Source organism: Lepus europaeus, chromosome 4 (assembly GCF_033115175.1).
Source record: "Lepus europaeus isolate LE1 chromosome 4, mLepTim1.pri, whole genome shotgun sequence".
Taxonomy (NCBI): Eukaryota; Metazoa; Chordata; class Mammalia; order Lagomorpha; family Leporidae; genus Lepus; species Lepus europaeus.
This window is the reverse complement of record NC_084830.1, coordinates 126,368,344-126,389,759: the sequence shown is the minus strand read 5'-3', so window position 1 is coordinate 126,389,759 and position 21,416 is coordinate 126,368,344. Positions and strand designations below refer to the sequence as shown.

Here is a 21,416-nt window from a genome sequence, read left to right as displayed (position 1 = left end):
GGTGGTCCCACACAGCCTGGTTCTGGTTGTAGTTGAACGTAGGTTTTCTCCAAACAGTAGTATACTGGATAGGGACTGAGGTTGGGTCAGCCGCATTTAGGTCTGACTGTGATGCAGAAACAGCATGGTCCTCAGCCCACAGAAAAGGAACATTTCCTCTAAATGAACTCAAAACATCTTTCTGCCTGCAGCTCTCACGGGAAGCAAGTTTGGAGGTTAACTGAAAGTGAGTAGTTAGTACATAACATGTTTATTCTTGCTGCTCTACTCCAAAGCCTGTTCCTTGCCCAAAGACCCTCTGTGGTTCCCACCTGCCAAGAAGCCCAAACATAAGACTGTCCACTTCTAGTCCAGATTCCCTTCTCAATCTTATGGCTCCTCTCTTGCACCTCATTCCATCCAGCCCAGCTAGGCCCCTTGCTTTAAAGCATCTTAGTCCTGTACACTGTAACCTCTATCTCTGTGCATACTTTCCCTCTAGCTGACCTGTCCCTTTCATTGCTGCCATCAAAACCACACCTTTGGGGCTGGCACTGTGGTGTAGTAGGCTAATCCTAGACCTGTGGTGCTGGCATCCCATATGGGCACCAGTTTGTGTCTCGGCTGCTCCTCTTCTGATCCAGCTCTCTGCTCAAGGCCTGGGAAAGCAGAAGATGCCAAAGTGCTTGGGCCCCTGCACCCACGTGGGAGATGCAGAAGCAGCTCCTGGCTCCCGTTTTTGGATCAGTCCAGCTCTGGTTGTTGCAGCCATTTGGGTAGTGAAGAAGCAGGTGGAAGACCTTTCTCTCTGTTTCTCCCTCTGTCTGTAACTCTCTCAAGTAAATAAATAAAATCTTTAAACACACACACACACCTTCTCAAAGACTCTTCTTCCATTAACCCTGTCCTGGTCATCCCAGGTACAGTTCAGTTTGAGGGCCCTTATAAATACCGGTAGAATTTATCTTGTACTACTTTTAAGGCATTATGGTATAATGTTGTATGTTTTTCCTCCTTTACATACAAGTCTCATGTCTGCCCTGATTGCTGAGGGCATGGACTCTTTTATCATTGTCTTTCCCAGAGTTCCTGGATATGGTCAGCCCTCAATAATCATTTTTTGAGTGACTGAATAAATAAAACCATCTGACTTATGTCCTCACAACTCATGAAGAAAGGACTCTTGCCAGCACCGCGGCTCACTTGGCTAATCCTCCACCTGTGGTGCTGGCACCCCGGGTTCTATTCCTGGTCGGGGCACCAGATTCTGTCTTGGTTGCTCCTCTTCCAATCCAGCTCTCTGCTGTGGCCCGGGAAGGCAGTGGAGGATGGCCCAAGTGCTTGGGCCCTGCACCCACATGGGAGACCAGGAGAAGCACCTGGCTCCTGGCTTCGGATCGGCGCAGTGCACCGGCCATGGAAGCCATTTGGGGGTGGGGGGGGGGGTGAACTGACGGAAGGAAGATCTTTCTCTCTGTCTCTCTCTCTCTCTCACTGTCTAACTCTACCTATCAAAAAAGAAAGAGAGAGAGAGAGAGAGAAAGAACTCTGATCCAATTGTCCATACTTCTTAAAGTAACTTTATGATTTCAGCTAAATTAAGCCCTACCTGATCCTCTTTGAAGTATAATCTTGAAGGTAACCTGTGTGTGTGTGTGTTTGTGTGTGCGAGAGAGAGAGAGAGAGAGAGGAGAATAATTAGAATAATCTACTAGATAAACAAATGTTTGGAATTACAGAGGAAGGGTCATTTAAACCTCAGAGCCAAATCACTGCAGTGGAGAGGGACATGGACAGATGCCAACCTAAAATGTACTGCAGCCTCCTGTGGTAATATCGCCCCAGCCCTTGGAGAAGCAGGTGACTTGCTGTCTTAGTGCCTCCAGACCTCCACTCACCAGCCCGGCCAGCGACACAAGTGTCCTTGCTGAGCAGGCGTGGCCAGGTCTGCGGTCTGAGGATCTGGCTGTGCACTTGGACCAGTCTTCGTGAGCCAAGTGCAGTTGCCTTGCTTCACCACCATCCTTTCCTGCCATCAAAGGGTGCCAGGCATGCTAAAAGTGATTAAACAAAGATTAAAATTCCGTGTGTATGTGTGTGAGTGTGTAGCTGCTTGAACACTGATCAGTTCATTTAGTGGAATGCTAAGTGAAAGCACATGGATACCAGAAGCAGTTGTTTAGAGCAGCCAGTCGAAAGCCATTTCCAACTTATGGTTTAATGCGATTTCCACATTAATTCTGCCAGCCTCCTCCACAAACCCACTTCTCCAGCCATGCTCCTCCCTGCCCTTTCTCTTCCTTCAGCAGAAGGACATCTAGAAACTAAGGGGGAGAAAAGTAGCAGAAGGTGGTTGCTGAACGAGAATAATCACAGCCTTTATAGACAAATCTTTGTGTCTGCAGAATTAAAGAAACTTAAAATCACCTCTGGATTGACGTGCTCTTTTACATTATATTAAGTGATTGCTATTGCCTGGGAATTGCTTGTCTTTTGAGCAGCATTGTTCATGCCTGTCCCGTTGTTACAGGGCTTGCAGCATGAGTTTCTCTTAGAGAATGCCAGCCTCTCTTAACTCGTAGGTTTTTGCCTTTGCTTGAAGAACACCGACTTTCCACGTGGGCCCAAGACATCTTGTTAATGAGGAAACTCTCTAAATCCTGTTATCAGCCAGAGCCAGTTGAACTGGATCAGGTGTTAAATAGGTTGCCTCTGCAGGACCCACAGTTTTATTATTAGATTCCCATTCTCTGTCCTGTTCCTCCAAACACGGCCATCACAAACACCAGAATGTACCTTGTCTTCATAACCTTTCTCTAAAGATAATGTATCAATAGTAGGTCTCCCTGAGAGGCTCTCACACGCGGAGCAGAACACTCTGTGAGGATGAGCCACTTACTCCTTCCTAGAACGCAGGCTTGGATCCCGGTGCTGTACTTTTTCTGTATTTATCAGTCACAGAAACGGGTCCACCAGCCCAGAAAGGGAAAGCCAGGTTTTCCCAACTCTTTGAACCAGAGTACTCTGAGCCATTAAACTGGGCTTCCTGCCCCAGCTGATGAGCAGTCCATTGTTCATTCATTCACTTATTCACCGGTATTTATCAAGAAGAGCCAGAGATTCACCTAGGAATTTACTTGACAAGCCAAAATAGACATACCTGCAACTTCAGTAAACTCCAGTGTAGCCTAAGGTAGATTCACTGACAAGTTATAGTATTCAGACCAAGTCCATTCTCCGTGAGTCTCAGAGTTCCTATCCATAAGATCAGGTGGCTGGATTTACTCAAGTGGTTTTCCAAGTTTATTGTGAATCACAATCACGTGTTTAAACATAACATCTTTCTGTGCCCCTAACCCCAGATACTTTGATTTAACAGGTTCAGGTTGGGGCCCAGGAATTTGCCTCTGTAATGAGAGTCCTGGCCCCTTAAGAACTACCCTTTGAGGAGACTGCTTTGGGTATAAACCCTGTATATCTTCACATCGCTCTGGCCTGCCCCGTGCCTAGCATGGTGCCTCACATGGAGTAGTGTCCATCGACATTTGGTGACAGTCAGATGATCTGGGGGTTTCTTTTTTTTTTTTTTAAAGTTTATTTATTTATTTATTTGACAAGTAGAGTTACAGACAGAGAGAGGGAGAGAGAGAGATCTTCCAGATGCTGGTTCACTGCCCCAAATGGCTGCAACAGAGGGAGCTGGGCCATTCCAGAGCCAGGAGCTTCTTCCAGGTCTCCCACACAGGTGCAGGGGCCCAAGCACTTGGCCCATCTTCCACTGCTTTCCCAGGCCACAGCAGAGAGCTGGATTGGAAGAGGAACAGCTGGGACATGAACCGGCACCCATATGGGGTGCCAGCAGTGCAAGTGGAAGTTTATCCTACTGTGCCACAGCGCCGGCCCCTAGTCTGGGCTTGCTTTATCTGTACTGTGTCTAGAAATTAAACAGATGGACTCAGACTCCTAAGCCACCTAAAACTGACCAAAGTTTTTGTTGAGATTGTGGGTAGGATTCCAGGAGCCCTTTGGGTTCTGAATACTTGGTGATTGTAGAACAAAATCAGTTCTCCACCTGCTTACCTATTATTGGAGACCTTTTTAGCCTATATAGTAAAATTGGAGTCCTCCTTCAAGGCAATTTGGTGATAAGATGTCAGTTTCCAGTAGATTCTTAAAGTCCTAAAAAGAGCCAATACCCACAATCTGTGTACATAATGAGAGTGCTCAGGATACAGTTTGTGGTTGTTCTCAGCTTCTCTGATGCCATCTCCACTTCCCAGGTGGAAGAAGTAAGGTGCCTGTGACTCCTGTAGGTTGAGCAAGATCACACTGCAAGGGCAGGTTCCATGAAAAGTTAGCCTGGAGTCAAGGGATGTGGCTGTTACCCTCTTGCCTGCTTGTGTGGCCTCGGTTGGGTACCTTGGCCGGTTTGGACTTCAGTTTTCCTATTTGTTAAGTGGCAAGGAAAGGAGGCAGACTCAAAGTCTCTGAGCTGCTGCCTAGCTTAGACATTTGAGGGTTCCGGCAGCTGTGTGTTCAGGAGACACGTAGAACTCCTTGTGTCAACAGACTCCAGAGTTCTTCTGATTTAGGGAAGATATAAGGACTAATGAGACTACCTGAAACCGCAGAGATAATTTCCATAGATTTTGGGAGAGAGGGAAGGACAGATATAAGCACATGATTAAGGCAGAGGCATTGGTGGTAGGCAGGAAAGTCCCAGGACTTGGGAACCTTCATTCTCAACACTGTCAGTTCAGCAATCCACTGTTCACGGTTCAAGGCATTTACTTCTGTGAGGTCATGACTGAGCTTCATCCCTGTACCCCATTCCTGGTAGCATCAGAAGACTTTGCCAAGCATTTGGAGAAAACAGTGCCTTTCGTGGAATCCTAGATTCTGGACATGGACTTTCAGGGATGATTAACCCTTGCTACTCAGTGTCTTCGGTAGACCAGCAGCATCAGCATCACCTGGGAACTTGTTAGAAATGCAGGATCCCAGGCCCCACCGAGACCTACTCTATCAGATTGTGCATTAATAAGATTCCCCCACATACTTCTACTGCAGTTTAAAATTTGAGAAGCCTAACCCTGACACCACATGTGATTCCCCTCTTGCCCACTCTGAAGAACGGTCCATCTTCTTGTGCCTGGCCTCCTCTAACCTCTTCTTCCAAGTGGCCCTGGCTCATCATAGCATCAGTCCAACTTTTGGAATTGCTTCTCCAGCTTCTCCTGACCTGTCAATCATTGAGTAACTTCTACTACTCACACTCACTCTGGTACCAGGACCTCACAGAACAAGTACACTCCTCCCATGTTCCCAGGGTTTCTTGCTTCCTAGTCCCCAGACAACACAGTCCCTAATCTTACCCATCCAGGATCCACTTCTGTATAACAATGTGTTGTTGCAGACTCGCTAGAACAAGCCAGGTAGCACAGATGCACGATGAGAGCCAGGTGAAAGCATTAAGGAATGGTGGGGACAAGCGTCGGCATCATCTCTTAGGTTTTCAGGGGAAGCCAAACATCTTGATAAGACAGCCTGAAATCTTCCCTATTTTTTCAATCTAGATTTTTTAAAAACGAAACAAGGCAACACCTCAAACACCACCAGATTGTGGTTGCCAGTGACCACGTTTGGCCCACAGGGTTTTTGCAACATTTGATTATAAGTATCTGCATAGCTGGGTTACAATAGCCGTGGCTTGGTCTGATCAGCAGAGAGCAGGCAGAATTATCAACTCCCTAATTGTAGACCCGCAGCTCTCCAGTGGGAGTGGGCTTCCGAATCTCTTGGAGGGTTTATTAAAACACAGGTTGCTGGGCCCCACCTGCAGAGTTGACATCTCAGGAGATCTCAGCTGAGTGCCCAGGAATTTGCGTTCCCAAGTGGCGCTGATGCTACAGCACTGTTGTTTTGGAGACCACAGCCTTAGCGTTGTGCCTCAATTTGCAAAGCCTTACTCTTGTCAATGACCTCGAGAAATCAACCAGCATTTCTAACGGGGGTGGGGGGTGGGGGGGTTATGGAAGAGGAAAAAGGAACTAAGAGGGAGGGCTGGAGAGGGGAGCGCTGGCAGCGCAGGCTGATCCACCTTGACCTCGTAGAAACAGAACAGGGCCTGGTTTTTCTGTGATACTGGGGAAGAGGGCCTTGCTCAGTTTCCAGATGTATTTGTTGGCTAGTTGAGAAGATTTTCAGTCTGTTTGGTTTTTAAAAGAGGAACTTTTTTAAATGTAGCCCCAATCCATAAAGAAGACAGATGCCTTGCTACTCTGTTGGAAGGAGCTGGGGGCAAACTCCCCCTGCCACCCCATCCCAAGGCAGCGTCTGAGGACCCCAGGGGCAGCGCAGCTCAGTGCAGCTGAAGCTGGGTGCACTGACCAGGTGGTCCATTAAGGATCTGGTGGCTCTGTCTCGGTGATGTGTGGCTCCTTGCTTTTTGTGGTATTTTTGTTCCTGACTAAGACAGCTAGCACACTCTCCTTCAGAGCTGTGTTCTTGAGACTCACAGAGGTCTGTGGGAGAGAGGACGCAAAGGATCGTTGCTGTCACTAGACCCTCTGGAGGGAGGTTGAGCCGCTGAGGACAATCTGATAACTCGCAGATCGGCCACAGACTTAACAAACAGGCATGGGGATGATTTTATTCAGGTGGCTTCTTGAGAGCACTCACATCCAGCTCGCCTCTCAGTCAGAGCCTTCCTTGTTCGTTATCAAGGAAGTAAAACTGTTGGATTGCTGCCGCCGCGATGGCAGGCACAAGTCTGTGGGATTTTTACTGGGCAGAGTGATGGGGAAAGCTGTTGCTGTGTATGTGAAGGTGGTAGAGAAATATGGACAGCTGGGGCGTGCCTGGGGGAGGCTCTTACGGAGCCTCAGGCCAAGCCTGGAGACTTGGCTGTTGGTGACCGAAAGCATCAGGAGACCCCTTCTGATGACCCCAGATACGGGTGTGCGGCCTCCGCAGTGAGAGCCTGCCCCCGGACTGCCACTCCCTTGTGGGTGCTGTGCGAGTATATGCTTTTTTTTCTTTTCAGCTGCTCAATTGCTTTCTCCTACAGTGCACACATGTTTGCCGAATGTTCACCCTCTTTGGTGCTGGGAACTGCAGAGAGGAGCAAGAGCTGCCTGGGCGCCTGTGCCCAGAGCCCCACCCCTCAGGCCAAGCACAGCTCCTCCATTCGCCCCCAGCACCTGGCAGTCCACGTCCTAGCTGTTCCCCCACCTGCCTCTCATTTCCCCTGGTCTAAGGCCCAACCCCAACGCCCTCGTGTCCATGAAACTGTCTCCATTCCTCCCTGGAGGAAGTGCACTCTTGCAGCACCGCCTCTGACCTTTCGTCTAAGCCACAGACCCTGTCCTGGCCCAGGTGCAGCCTCTGATCACCTGCAGCTGCTGAGCAAATGCGGTTAACACACATGTGAAAGACACAGTGTATTTTGGAGACTTAGTACAATGAAAACAATGAAAAACACCTCGATCGCTGTCTACATTGATTACATATGAAATGAATATGTTTCACATAAATGCATAATGTCTAATATCATTTAAACTGACTTCACATTTCCCTTTTTCGTGTAGATGCTAGACTACTGCAAGTTCAGTGTGGGGATAGCCCCACACTTAGTGCTTTCTTCCCTGAGTGAAAAGGACATGTGTATTGCTCTTCCCTTACTCTGGTTTGTGAGTTCCCAGGCGTGGGCCCCGTGCTTCTGCCCTCTTGCTGGCCTTTCCCCACTGAGCTGGCATGTGGCAGGCACTCGCAGAGGTGCACCAAGGGAATGGGCAAGTGAGGAGTGGAACACAGTGCAGCAGTCATTCAATCAATACCAGAGCTCCCTCAGGCAGTGTCATTCCTGGCTTTGTGTGACTGAGCTTCTCTTTCCTGTTCTTTTTCACATTTCTGTCTTTTTTTTTTTTTTTTCAAGGGCTCACATACTCGGCAAAAGCAGATCTTTTTCCTGGGAGATGGACAGAAGCTGAAAGACTGGCATGACAAGGAGGCCATCAGGAGGGATGCTCAGCGCGTAGGTACGGAGGGCAGGCTCGTGCACAGGCAGAGTCCATGGAGGGCGTGTGTGCACCTGCTGTGTGTGAAGTGGAGGAGTCTGGACTGCCTCTTGACATCCCCCGTGCCTACCCCTGTCCCTTCCCCTGACTCCCAGGACCAGCCTCCCACCCTTCACCTGCTCTGACTCCTTCTCCACTCACATTGCCGACAAGAATTTGCTCTGCCATCTTTGCTGAGTGAGTGAAAGTGTCTCCCTGTGTAGGATGTTTCACCAATAAAACACAGAGCAATGACAGCAAGAGCAACCATTAATTGAACACCACAGCCAGCAAGGTCTTTACCCTGCACTTGCATGCCATCTTCTCTGTGAAACTGAATCAACCTTTTGGTCCATTTAACAAAAGACCCATAGCGCAGAGGGGAGTAGCAGTCTGCCTAGAGTCACACAGTAAAGAAAGACACAGACTTGGGACTTTGGACCCAGGTCTGGAGTGCAGCATTCATCCCTACCCAGCACCAAAGCCATGAACTTGAATTCCTTGGGTGGGTTTCAGCCAAAGTGATCCTGGGCTGATTGTTCCTAGAAACAGTCTCTGTTAGACTGGAGAGGTGGGAAGGGTTGGGATAAGGTGATATGGAAGTTCTGTGATGACTCACCCCTAGGCAGTCTGGGCTAAGGAGTCGGGAGAGCAGCTCTGATGGCCTTGCCAGCCATGAGTCCGTCAGGTAAAGGGCACACTCCCTGAGCCTCACCTTCCCTGTCAACGTGCTTCCTGCTGAGACAACCTTAGGGTGTTGTTAGGAGGGCAACAAGTAAAGCGATGAGTATGAAGTAGCTTTTCTGTGCTGAAAAGCACTGTAGAGCTGTAGGGGATTGGTATTTTATCCATTTTTATCTAAGCTAACGGCACCCAACACTACTGATTTTTCAACATTATATGACAAACCCCACTTACCATGAGGCTCCAAATAGGACTGGTATGGTAACCTCACCAGTGGTCAGGGAAATCTAAAGACAGGAGGTGCATTTTTCTCTGTGCTAGTGGTTTAAAAGAAGGAAGAGCACTGCTTGAATTAAGAAAGAAAGAGCATTTATAAAGAGCTGGTTTGTCAGTTATACCAACATTATTAGAACATTGGGCTGATCAGCAAGCAATGAGTGAGCAGTAGAGACATTAAGAATAATAATAACAACCAGGGGTGGGCATTTGACCTAGTGGTTAAGACTCTCACGTCCCACATCAGAGTGCCAGGGTCCTGTACCTGGCTCTGGCTCCTGTCTCTGGGCTGCTGCCAGTGCAGATCCTGGGAAGCAGCTGTAACAGCTCAGGTAGTGAGGTTCCTGCCATCCATGTGGAAGGCATAGATTCAGTTCCTGGCTCCTAACTGCGGCCTGGCCCAGCGCAGTCTCAGCCATTGTGGACTTCTGGAAGTTAACTAGCAGATGGGCACACATTCATGTTCTCTCTCTCTCTCTCTCTCTCTCTGCCTCCCTCTCTCCCTCCTTCCCTCCCCACACACTCTTCTCCCTCTCTCTCTCCTCTCTCAGTCTAACTTTCAAATAAATAAATAAATAAATATTTTTTAACAGAAGAGTAATAGCCAGCATTTGTTGAGTGCTAACCATGTGCCAGGCGTCCAGCTCTGCATTGCCTTGTTAATCCTCATATTATTAAGCCTCCTTATTCCATTAATACAAAAGGCAAAAACTGAGACTTAGAATGGCTAAAAGCATGCCCCAGATGACACAGCTGAGGATTAGCAGGGCTGGCCTTCAAAGTGTGCTCTGCCTGGCTCCAGCACCCAGACTCCAAAGCACTCCCCTGCATTGCCCTCCTGAAGCTTCTCTCCCTGAGCAAATGCTTCTCGTCTTCTTTTTCTGCTTGCCACGTGTGTGCCTTGCAGAATCTTTCATGGGCACTGGTCTGCTTACTGCTAATGCACCTTGAGCAAGGCAGCAGGTGAAGGCTCAAATGCTTGGGCCCCTGCCACTCACATGGGAGATCTGGGTGGGGTTCTAGCCTTCTGGCCCTGCCCTGGCTGTTGCAGGAATTTGGGGAGTGAAGTAGCAGGTGGATGATCCCTTTGTCTGCCTCATGTCTCCTCTCTCTCTCTCTCTCTCTTTCTCTCTCTCTCTCTTTCTGTCTCTTTCAAGTAAATTAAAATAAATTAACATTTTCTGCAATGTCTTCCCATTGATCATTACAAGTTCCAGATGATGAAGTTGTTTCCTTTTTCTGGCTGAAGTGGAGCAGCATCCACCGCTGGGCTCTAACTCTCAGCCTGCACATTCCTGGCAAGCTGATGTTGGCCAAGTAAACAGGCTGCAAGCTCCAGAAGGTGGGGTAATTTTTAACCAGCTGCTTTTATTGCCTTTTCTCCAAGACCCTCACTCATCCACAGGTTCTTCAGCTGCTGTTGCATGAGGTGGATGTGGACACTCCCACTTGCCATATGCTTCTTGGGAACCCAGAGAAAAACTTCCTGAAGCATTAGGGACCCTTTCCCTTGATGGATTGTGCAGGGAAAGGAGAAGCTAGCCCTTGATCCACCTGACTCCATGCTTCTAGGCAGTACTTTTGAGGCAGTCCTGGCTTGGAATAAGCAGATCTTAATTTGCTTTCTGGTTTTAAAGAAAAAATTCAGAGCCTGTTTTATCATTTATGGCAATTTTGATTTACATGTCGAATTTGCCTGACATAGAGAATAATCGCATTTCCTCACAATCATGTAGTGTTTCAGCTCCCACATACGCAGCCTCTCGTGTGGCTCCCAGATGTGCTGGGGGTGCCAGAGGAGGAAGGGCAGCTCAGAGAGCTGGCGTGCTGTGCTCCAGGTTGATCCACTCACAGTCAGTGGTGCTGCACTCCTTGGGCAGTGGAGTTTGGGACTGCTAATGGAGTGGAGGAAGCACAAGCATTGGAACCCACATGCCCAGTTTTAGAACCTTCCCAAGTCTCAGGTTTTTTTGTTTTGTGGGTTTTTTGTTTGTTTGTTTTTTGTTTTTTGTTTTTGACAGGCAGAGTTAGACAGCAAGACAGAGAGAAAGGTCTTCCTTCCATTGGTTCATCCCCCAAATGGCTGCTACGGCCAGCGTGCTGCGCTGATCCGAAGCCAGGAGCCCGGTGCTTCTTCCTGGTCTCCCATGCGGGCGCAGGGCCCGAGCACCTGGGCCAACCTCCACTGCCTTCCCGGGCCACAGCAGAGAGCTGGATTGGAAGAGGAACAACTGGGACAGAATCCGGCACCCCAACAGGGACTAGAACCCGGGGTGCTCGCGCTGCAGGTGGAGGATTCGCCTAGTGAGCCACGGTGTTGGCCCCAAGTCTCAGTTTACCCATCTGTAGAACGTAAGCTCTCAGTGTACCCTCCATGGCTGCTGTGAAGATTCCATGAGAACCAGACCTGTAAAATGACTGACAGGACTGTGGCTCCTTTCCCTCTCTTTGCGCTTGTCCCCACAGGATCCACAGGCACCACTTGGTATGCAGGTGCTTGCACTGTTTTTCCTCCTTCTTCCCCTTACCTTCCACAGTGACCCTGTATCTGCTAGGTGATGAGCAACACTGAACTTGCTCTTTGTTGCTAGGAAATGGAGAACAAGGGAGACCTTACCCCATGACTGACGCCGAGAGAGTGGACCAGGCATACCGAGAAAATGGATTTAACATCTACGTCAGTGATAAAATCTCCCTGAATCGCTCTCTGCCTGATATCCGGCACCCCAAGTGAGTGTAACACCTCTTATCTTCTGGGATCTAAGGATTTCACCCCTGGCTCTTGTTGAGAATTACTTAAAGCAGCAGATACACTAGGTGCTACTGGAAGAGATCTCTTCCTGTTACCCAGAGCCTTTGTGCAAAGGCCCCCGCGATGAGATTCTGCTGAATTCAGAGCTGGCATCACGGGGCTGGGTGGGGGGAAGCGGCTGTCTCCCTGGGAGAGTCAGCCTCCCTCCTCAGTCCTGGGAGTTGGAGCCCTGTAACCGCTGCCTTTCACCTGTGCTCGAGCCCCGGGGCAGCTCACGCCTCCATGTGGAGCACGGCTGCAGAGGCACGCACATCCCTCACACTCCATTTTCTCTGTGTTATGTTTTTCCTTTTTTTTTTTTTTCCAAAAAATATTTAGCTATCTTATGTACCTGTATACAAGGGTGCTCCAAAACGTTCATGGAAATTGTAATTCAGAAAGAAGATTATTTTGGTGCAAAAACATTGCAGAATCCAGGCATAGTATATACTAGATCCTTCATTTGCATCACCTCAGGTTCCTGGAGTGATGCCCATTTTACAGATGAGAACAGTGAGGTTTAATGGAGTGTCATTAATCAATTAAGGCAGTAAGGTAAATAAGAAGCTGAGCAAGTCTTAGATTCCAGTTCAAACAAAAACTAAATTCTGGACCCTGAGATCCTCTTCCTCCTGTACATTTCAGTCAGGTTTATTGTGGTGATGATGGGGACATTCTAATAGAGCAGTTTTTAAACTCAATATGAATTGGAACCACCTGAACAGCTGTTAAAACACCAGATCTTGAGCTTCACTCCCAAGGCTGTGGTCTGAGTTGGAACCCAAGAACTGGTGCTGCTTGGTTTGGGTGCCACACCTTTTTTTTTTAAGATTTATTTATATGTTTGAAAAAGTGACTGAAACAGAGAGAGATCTTTCATGTGCTGGTTCACTCCCCCAAATGGCCACAACAAAAGTGATGAGCCAAGCCAAAGCCAGGATCTCTCTCTTGGGTCTCCCACATGGGTGGCAGGGACCCATGCACTTGGGCCATCATCTGCTGCCTTCCCAGGTGCATTAGCAGAGAGTTGGATCAGATTCCTGGAGACCACACTTTGAGAACACTGCCAGTGGATTTCAGAACTGCTTCTACACAAAGCTGGTACCATGTAGCTGCTGGGGCATACAGAGCTTTGTTCAAGGACTAAGAAAATAGAGCCCAGGAAAAGATAATCACAACTGAAACTTTACTAGGAACTTATTGCATCAGGCATGGTTCTCAGTGTGCAGGTTTCAGAACAACAACAGTAGTGTCACCTGGGAACTTGTTAGACATGTAGAGTCTTGGACCCCAACCAAAAGCTCAGGGCGGGGCCCAGTAGTCAGCATTTTAACACCCCCTCTAGGTAATTCAGATACACTTTCAAGCATGAAAACTGCTGTGGCAGGCATTTGAAGTGCATTAGCTCGGCCAGGGTTGCCATTGATCATCCCATTCCACAGATGAGAAATTGAAGCCCGAAAAGGTTAGGTGGTTTGCATAAGATGGTAAGATGTGAGCCAGGATTTGAACCCAAGGAGTCTGGCTCTAGAATCCATTTTCTTAATCACTGATCCATGAAGTTCTTTCCGCTGATAAAAACTCAGGATGAGGGAGCAGACATTTATCACTGTGGTTAAGACTCAGCTTGGGGTGTCTGCAGCCCATATCAGAGTGCTGGGTTCAAGTCACAGCTCCACTTCTGATTCCAGCTTGCCACTAATGCACATCCTGAGAAACAGCAGGTCCCTGCCACCCACATGGGAGACCTGGATTAAGTTCCAGGCTACTGGCTTTTGGCATTTGGGGAGTGAACCAGTGAATGGAAGATCTCTTTGTCTCTCTGCTTTTCAAATAAATAAAAATTTTTAAAAAAAGAAGTAAGTTGGTGGAAAACAGTAATAAAGAATCCTGGTAGCAGGCTTGGTGACCTACAAAATGCTTTCGTTCCCATTACCTCCTTTCTTCCCTGCAATACTGCTTTGAGGTCGGCGTTGTTATTATCATCTCTACTTGTAGGTGACAAAATTAAGCTGGGAAGGCTCACCTAAAAGAAGTGCTATCATCCAGGATAGGGCCCTTACCCAACCATTATTCCCTTGATGTATGGGTGGAGCAGGGACTTCAGTGTGCATGCCTCAGGGGTTTGCATTTGTTTCATGATCTTCACTGCCAAGCCCTAGATTTTATTCCTCTGAGTCTGAGAGTGTAGTTCAGCTGTCACATCTGTCTCTGGATTTGGAACTGTGAGCTGACTGTGAGAGACAGAACCTCAGTTTATATGTTTAACCACTAACAGAGTTCAAAATTCTGCACTAATTTCATCTTCCTGGGTCTGGGAAAGAAGTTCACTTGAGAAGCATTGCACTCTAACCTCAGCTGCTGTTCTTGTAGTACTGTAAGTTCTCAGCCTTGGCTGCACCTGGATGGTTAAAAAAAAAAAAAAAAAAAGCTTAGGGACCTAGCCTTGAGCACTGGAATCTGAATGTCTGAAGGTGTGGCCTGGGGCTCACGTGTAACTGAGTTGAGAATCACTGATATGAAAAAAGGAACATTTTTGAAAGGAAAAAGACTGGCTGTGGTCACAGCTTTGGTCCATCCATCTGTCTATTCATTTAGTCAATGTATATGAATATTAATGGTCTTCCGTGTGTCCAGCCCTGTGCTGAATACCAGGAACCCAGCAATAAATGATCCATTGTTGCTACTTCAGAGGAACTCATGCTCTTGTGCAGGTGTCGGGGGGGTGGGGTGGGGGGGTGGATTGAGCTGAATGGCATAAGCCGCTCATTATAGCCTAATTGAGATCAATAACGGCATAGACATGGTGTGCTCTGGGACCCCAGGGAATGCACTTGAGCCTTTGCCACCCTTAGGAGAGTTCAGAAGGCTTTCCCAAGGGGTGCCCTCTGCTGAATCCTGAAAGACCCACTAGGGCCAACCAGATAATGGAGAGTTGAAAAGGACATTGCAGGTACAGACAGCAGCCTTCTTTATCTAGGAGTCTTGAGGTTCACAGAAGTGTCAATGGATCTATTTCATGGGAGTCTAAACATGAGGATGAGAAAAACAGTGCATTTTTCTTTTAGTTAGCCTCTAACTGGAGTTTGGGGTTCCCTTCCGTTATGAGGGTAGGCAGGCAGCAGAGCACCAGCGGCACTGTCACCCAAAGACATCATTTCACAGTATGTTAAGACCTCTTGGAGTGGCATGCACACTCACCACCGTGGTAAAATGAAGGTCTTGTGAGAACTACCACTAGATCTTGTTACTCCCTGTACGCAGCACATGGACGCCTGTATTTCAGTGGGGGATAAATGTCGATAACCGGATTGAAGTCTAGTGATTTCCCTTACAGTGATGCATGTCATATTGTGCATCATGGGCACTGCTCGGAGAAGCAACTTCAGCCCCACCGACTGGGCAGAGGGGTCTTTGGGACTGACGTGGGAAAGGACCCATTTCAGGTGGATGGGAATTGAGCCAAGGAGGCTTCGGGCACCCCTATTACCAGCCCGCTCATTTTTCATAATCGCTGGCTGTGGGAGCCGACTCTTCAGAAACGAGTTGACAGACGGTTTGAAGAGCCTGGCTTTTTTTCCAGGGGGGATTCTTTCCTGGGGTTTGACAGCAGAAATGTGTCCGTGAATTAGAGCAGTTGAGCCACTCGCTCCCATTGGTTTCTTTTAGCTTAAGCAACTTCTCCAGCAGGAGCTGAGGTTTATGTTTGCCTTTTATTCCTTCAAACTGAATTTTGGCAACAGCGTGTCAGGAACAGGATTGAAGGACTGTTTGTGCCAGCTGCCTTTGCTTCCATCAGGAGCTACGCTGGGGAACGCACAGCCATGGGGAACGGAAAGGAGGCAGTTTGGCCCCAACTAGCTGGGCCTGCGCGTGGGAGGTGGCCAGCTGGCTCGGAGCAGGCCTCTGCGTTGCACCTCCCGCCGCGTAGTGTGAACAGAGGCTGACTGGTGGGCTGGCCCACTTTCCATGCTCCCTGGGGAACCTTGCCAGGCTCCTAGGCAACCAAACAGGGAGGACCCTTCAGGGCACAGGGCTGATGGCACAGGGAGACCCTGCTGTTGAAGTGGCTGGGGTCTGCCTATCCCTGTGCCTACCCCACTGTGGGTGGTCAGTGTCTCTCACACAGAGATCTTCCCTAGAGGACATGAAAGCAGCCTGTAACCCTGACCTGCTTTCTCCAGGCATTGGGATCTGACTTCAGTAGTGAAGAACCTGAGTGGATTCTTTGTGTACCAGATGCCCATGCCTGTTTCCTTGCTCCTTTTTGTTCAAATAACATGATTAGTTTATGGTATGTGCTGAATTCCTCGAAAGAATTTATAAGCTCAGTATCTACTGCGTACCTTTACACATCCAACAAGTTACAAAGTAGAAGCAACAAGGAAGGAAAGTATAGCTTAATAACTTTGACAAATGTGTTAAATATGTACACTGAATACATGGAGACTTGCCAGCATAGGAAGTCAACCAAATTGTTGCAATGATAATAATAATAATGCTCCATTATGTATATATGCATAGACATAAAATGCTATTTGGAGGCCACGATTGGATGACAAGATGAAGCAATGGTTTTTAAGACACTGAACATCAGGCAATGAAGGCCAATAATCCCTAAGAGATGGAAATTTTCCTTGGAAACAGTGCAAGCAATAACACTGTAGCAACGTCTTTATAGTGCTGATACAAAAACTCTTGTCAACCTAGAAGTCTACACTCAGTGAAAATATCATTTAACAGAAGCAGATGGAAATAGGAATCTTGATGCAAAAAGAATGAAAGTCACTGAAAACAGAAGCTAGGTGGGTAAAAATACATCATTTTTCTTATTGTTTAAATCATTTCAAAGACAGTTGTGTAACCAAAAATAATAGCTTTGTTGGTTGAAAATATTTGAAAATGCATAATGTATGCCAGTGAGGAGAATAATAATAAGCATAATGTATGCTAGAGAGGAGAAACAGGAATGCACTTCTGTAAGATTCTCATACTGTGTGTGAGTGGCATAATATTTAAAAGTAGTCTATGATGGCCGGCGTCGTGGCTCAACAGGCTAATCCTCCACCTAGCGGCGCCGGCACACCGGGTTCTAGTCCCAGTCGGGGCGCCGGATTCTGTCCTGGTTGCCCCTCTTCCAGGCCAGCTCTCTGCTATAGCCTGGGAGTGCAGTGGAGGATGGCCCAAGTGCTTGGGCCCTGCACCCCATGGGAGACCAGGAGAAGCACCTGGCTCCTGCCTTCGGATCAGCGCAGTGTGCCGGACGCAGCGCGCCGGCCATGGCGGCCATTGGAAGGTGAACCAACGGCACAAGGAAGACCTTTCTCTCTGTCTCTCTCTCACTATCCACTCTGCCTGTCAAAAAAAAAAAAAAAAAAAAAGTCTATGATGAATTTAAATGTATACTATAAACCCTAAAGCAAACACTAAAATACTGAAGAGTTGTAGCTAATAAACCAACAAAGGAGATAAAATGAAATCATGAAAACAATTCACTTAATCCAAAGAAGGCAGAAACAGAGGGAAGGGAGAATAAAGATTGGAAAGAAGAAGTAGAAAGCAAATACAAAGATGCTGGGCTTGAACCTATCCATACCACTAACCACATTAGATGGAAAAGCATTTCAGATAGAGATTGTTAGATTACATGAGAAGGTAAGATAGAACTACTTGCTACCTGAAAAAAAAACAAAAAAAAACAAACTTTAAACACAAAAATACAGATAAGTTAAAAGATAGGAAAGATATATCACCATAAAACTAGGCAAAAAAAGCTTTAGTGCCTGTATTAATATTGGTCAAATTAAATTTCAGAACAAAAAAAATATTGCTAGGAATAAAGAAGGGGTGGGCATTGTGGCACAGTGGGTTAAGCCACCACTTGGGATGCCTGCATCCTGTATTGGATTGCTGATTTGAGTCCTGGCTAGTCCATTTCCAATTCACTTCTCTGCTAATGCATCCTGGGAGGCAATGGTTAAAGTACTTGGATCTTTACCACCTATGTGGGATATCCAGATGAAGTTTTGGGCTCCTAGTTTCAACTTAGCTCAGTCCTGACTTTTTGGGCATCTAAGGAATGAAGCAATAGATAGGAGCCTTCTCACTTTTCTCCTCTTTCTCCCTCTCTCTCTCCCTCTCTCTCTCGCTCTCTCGCTCTGCCTTTCAAAGAAATAAAAATTAATAAACTTAAAAAAAAAGTTGTTGAGGCTGGCATTGTGGTACAGTGGGTTAAGTCATTGCCTGTGATACCAGCATCCCATGTGAATGCCAGTTCCAGTCCTGGCTGCTGCACTTCCCATCTAGCTCTCTGCTAATGTGCCTGGGAATGTAGTGGAAGATGGCCCAGGTACTTGGGACCCTGCCACTTATGTGGGAGATGAGGATGGAGCACCAGGTTGCTGGCTTTGGCCTGGTCTGGCCTGGGCCATTGTGGCGATTTGTAGAATGGACCAGCAGATGGAAGATCTCTCAATATCTCCTTCTCTCTTCATAGCTCTGCCTTTCAAATAAATAATTATTTTTTTAAAAAAGGATTTATACAAAGAGGTCCTTCATAAAGAAAATTTAACAATTCTAAATGTTTATGTATCTAATAGCATGCTTCAAAATACAGGAAACAAATACTGGTAGAACTGCAAGGAAAAATAGGCATAGCCAAATCAATATACCTCTGTCTCAATTTTTAAAAAAGCAGCAAGGATATAGTAGACCTGAACAATACTTGCAACTAATGGGACGAAATTGACATGTATGGAATATACTTCCTCCTTAACACCAGAATGTACATTTTTCCAAGGGTGTATGGAAAATTTACCAAGATAGGCCATATCCTGGGCCAGAAATAAGTTTCCATGAGTTTGAAAGGATTCAGATAATACAAAATATGTTCTTTGACCGTAACAGAATTGAATTTAGACAGCAATAATTGAAAAATTTCTTAAGATTTTTCAAAATCTAGAAACTAACTTGTGAATAACCAATGGGTCAAAGAAGAAATCAAAAGGAAAATTAGAAAGTGTTTAGGACTTAATGAAAGTACAATTCATCTGAATTTGTGGGGTGTCACTAAAGCAGTATTTGTAACACTGAATGCCTGTATTAGAAAATAAGGAGCTGGTGCCATGGCATAGCAGATTAAATCACTGCCTGCAGTGCCAGTGTCCCTTATGGGCATCAGTTTGAGTCCTTGCTGCTCCATTTCCAATCCAGCTCCCTGCTAATGCATCTGGGAAAGCAGAGAAAGATGGCCCAAATACTTGGGCCCCTACACTCATGTGGGAGAGCTGGATGGAGCTCCTGGCTCCTGGCTTCAGTCTGACCCAGCCGTAGCTGTGCAGCCATTTGGGAAGTAAACCTGTGAATGGAAGACAACCTCTCTCTATGCCTCTGCCTCTCCCTCTCTATAGCCTACCTTTCAAATAAATGATTAAATTTTAAAAAAAGAGGAATGGTCTCAAATTGATTATGTCAGCTTCAACTTTGAGAAGCTAGAAAAGTAACATCAAATTGATCCAAAGTAAGCAGATGAAAAGAAATAAAAGATAGTAGCCGAGATCAATGGACTAGGAAATAGAGAAACAATAGAGAAACTCAATGGATCCAAAAACTGCACCCTGGGGGCCAAGGGAAGCTGCTGCCTACTTTCTTTGGCCCCTGCCCTACATGGCTACCTGACTGAGCAAGTTAAATCAGGAACTTAATCTAAGGTAACTTCACTGGGAGCTCCCTTGCCACCTTTCTACCTCCAGTCTGCAGGCCCTACTTAGGCACGCTGTGGTGATCCACAGAGAATTCCTGCCTTGTAAAGATTTTCAGCCTATGGGTCCTTTGTCACTGTCCTCTTATCATTCATTCATTCATTCTGCAAATATTTATTGAGTTCCTCTGTGTGATCTAGACCCTGGGAAAACAGCAGTGAACAAATAGACAAAATTTACTCCCTTCTGGAACATATATTCCATTGTGCATGGGAGGATGCATAGTTTCAGCAAACCAATAAATATATGAATTTTTCAGATAGTGGTAAGTGATGTAGGAGAAAAGAGAAACAGAATGGTAAAGGCACAGAGAAAGTCGTAAGAGTGGAGTGGATTTTATTTCATTAGTCAGAGAAGCCCTCTCTGAGAACAGAGCTGCAAAGGACTGAGGGGCCTCGAAGCGCAGTTAACTGCCTGACAGGCAGAGAAAACAGCAAATGCAAAGGCCCTGAGGCCACCACATTTGGCTTGTGGAGGCCAGTGTGGCTGGAGCCCAGTGATGGGAGTAATGAGAGAAGCAGGACTGGAGAGGTATCTGGATGAGGTTGAGCAGTCAGATTGGGGCTGGGACTTTTACCAGTGAGTGACAGGAAGCCACTAAAGGGTTTGAGCAGAGAGCCACATGATCTGATTTTCATTTTGAAAGGATCACTTTGATTGCTGATTGCTATTTTAAGAATAGACTGTGGGTGGCCCAGGGTGAAGCAGGGATACTTGTTGGGAACATCTTACAGCGAGGCAGAGGAGTGATAGTGACTCAGACCATGGTGGGAGCAGCAGAGTAGCCAAGACTGGATTCTAGATCTGCTTTGAAGGGGCAGACAACAGCAAGCAGCGTGGGTATGAGAGAATGAGGAGAGGAGCAGGCTTTTAGTTTGGCAGTTACAATGCCAATTGAGAATGCATATCCAAGTGCCTCGGTTCAAGTCCCTGCTGTGGTTCCTGAATCCAGCTTCCTGCTAATGCGCACCTTGGGGGAGTGGTTCCTGCCACCCACATGGGACACCTGGACGAGTTCCCAGCTTCTGGCCTCAGGCTGGTCCTATCCCAGCAGTTGTGTTTGGGGAGTGAGCCAGCATATGGAAGTGCTCACTGTATCGCTCTCTCTTAAATAGATGAGTAAATAAATAAAAATAAATAAATTTTTAATAAAATAAAGATTATCCAAGACCGGCCCTTAACTGTAATGTGTAATGTGATGGAGTCTGTGTTCCATGTGTGGGTCATAGCAGAAGCACTGCCCACCATTTCCCACTCTTTGGATGGGAATGAGTGGCTGAAGTCTGCACCTGCACCCACCCGTCTGGTGCAGAAACAGTTTGTCAGACCTTTGCACACCAGTGACAGGCTGGGAAGACATATTTAGGACTTATTAGCAGTTTTTAACCCTTTTTAAAATCATGATTCATGTGGTAGTGTAAGCTCACTTGGTAGTTTTTAATGGTATGCTTCAATGTAAGATTAGAGCCCCAAAGCTTTTTGGGATGTGAAACAGACTCCTCAGACTGGCAAGTGGTTAGCAGGCAGCTGAGATCTGTAAGCTGGGAAGGGGGAAAGTCCAGCTTTGTTTGGAGTTTCACTAACTTTTTTTCAGAAGACTTAAATCAGCTGCCCTCTGGAAGCCAGTGTCTCTCTTCTGAACAATCATGTTTTTTCCAAGATAGCAGTTATTGATCCATCAGACCTAATATTGGGACTTAAAGGAGCTCATAAGCCTTAAAATAAAATGACAGCCAATAAAATTTCTCAAATTGACTTCTTCACTGTGATTTTTAAAACAGATTTCAGTGAATTCAGCCCTTGGGTTGAAATGGAGATTAATAGCTTACAAGCATACGTGCTGCCTGTCAACTAAAAACCAAGTGGACC

The 21,416-nt window shown here is 46.8% G+C and overlaps 1 protein-coding gene across 2 annotated transcripts in view; it reads left to right on the top strand.

The window, feature by feature from the left end:
- The window catches only part of GALNT10 (polypeptide N-acetylgalactosaminyltransferase 10), a 250,562-nt gene that overhangs the window by 101,718 nt on the left and 127,428 nt on the right, over positions 1 to 21,416 (top strand). For both annotated transcript variants that reach the window (XR_009865745.1, XM_062188796.1), the window contains exons 2-3: positions 7,916 to 8,018; positions 11,588 to 11,726. Coding sequence is in view for 1 of the 2 variants with exons in the window: in XM_062188796.1 (XP_062044780.1) it covers positions 7,916 to 8,018; positions 11,588 to 11,726 (242 nt within the window). In the remaining variant the exon portion in view is untranslated. The remainder of the gene's footprint in view (positions 1 to 7,915; positions 8,019 to 11,587; positions 11,727 to 21,416) is intronic.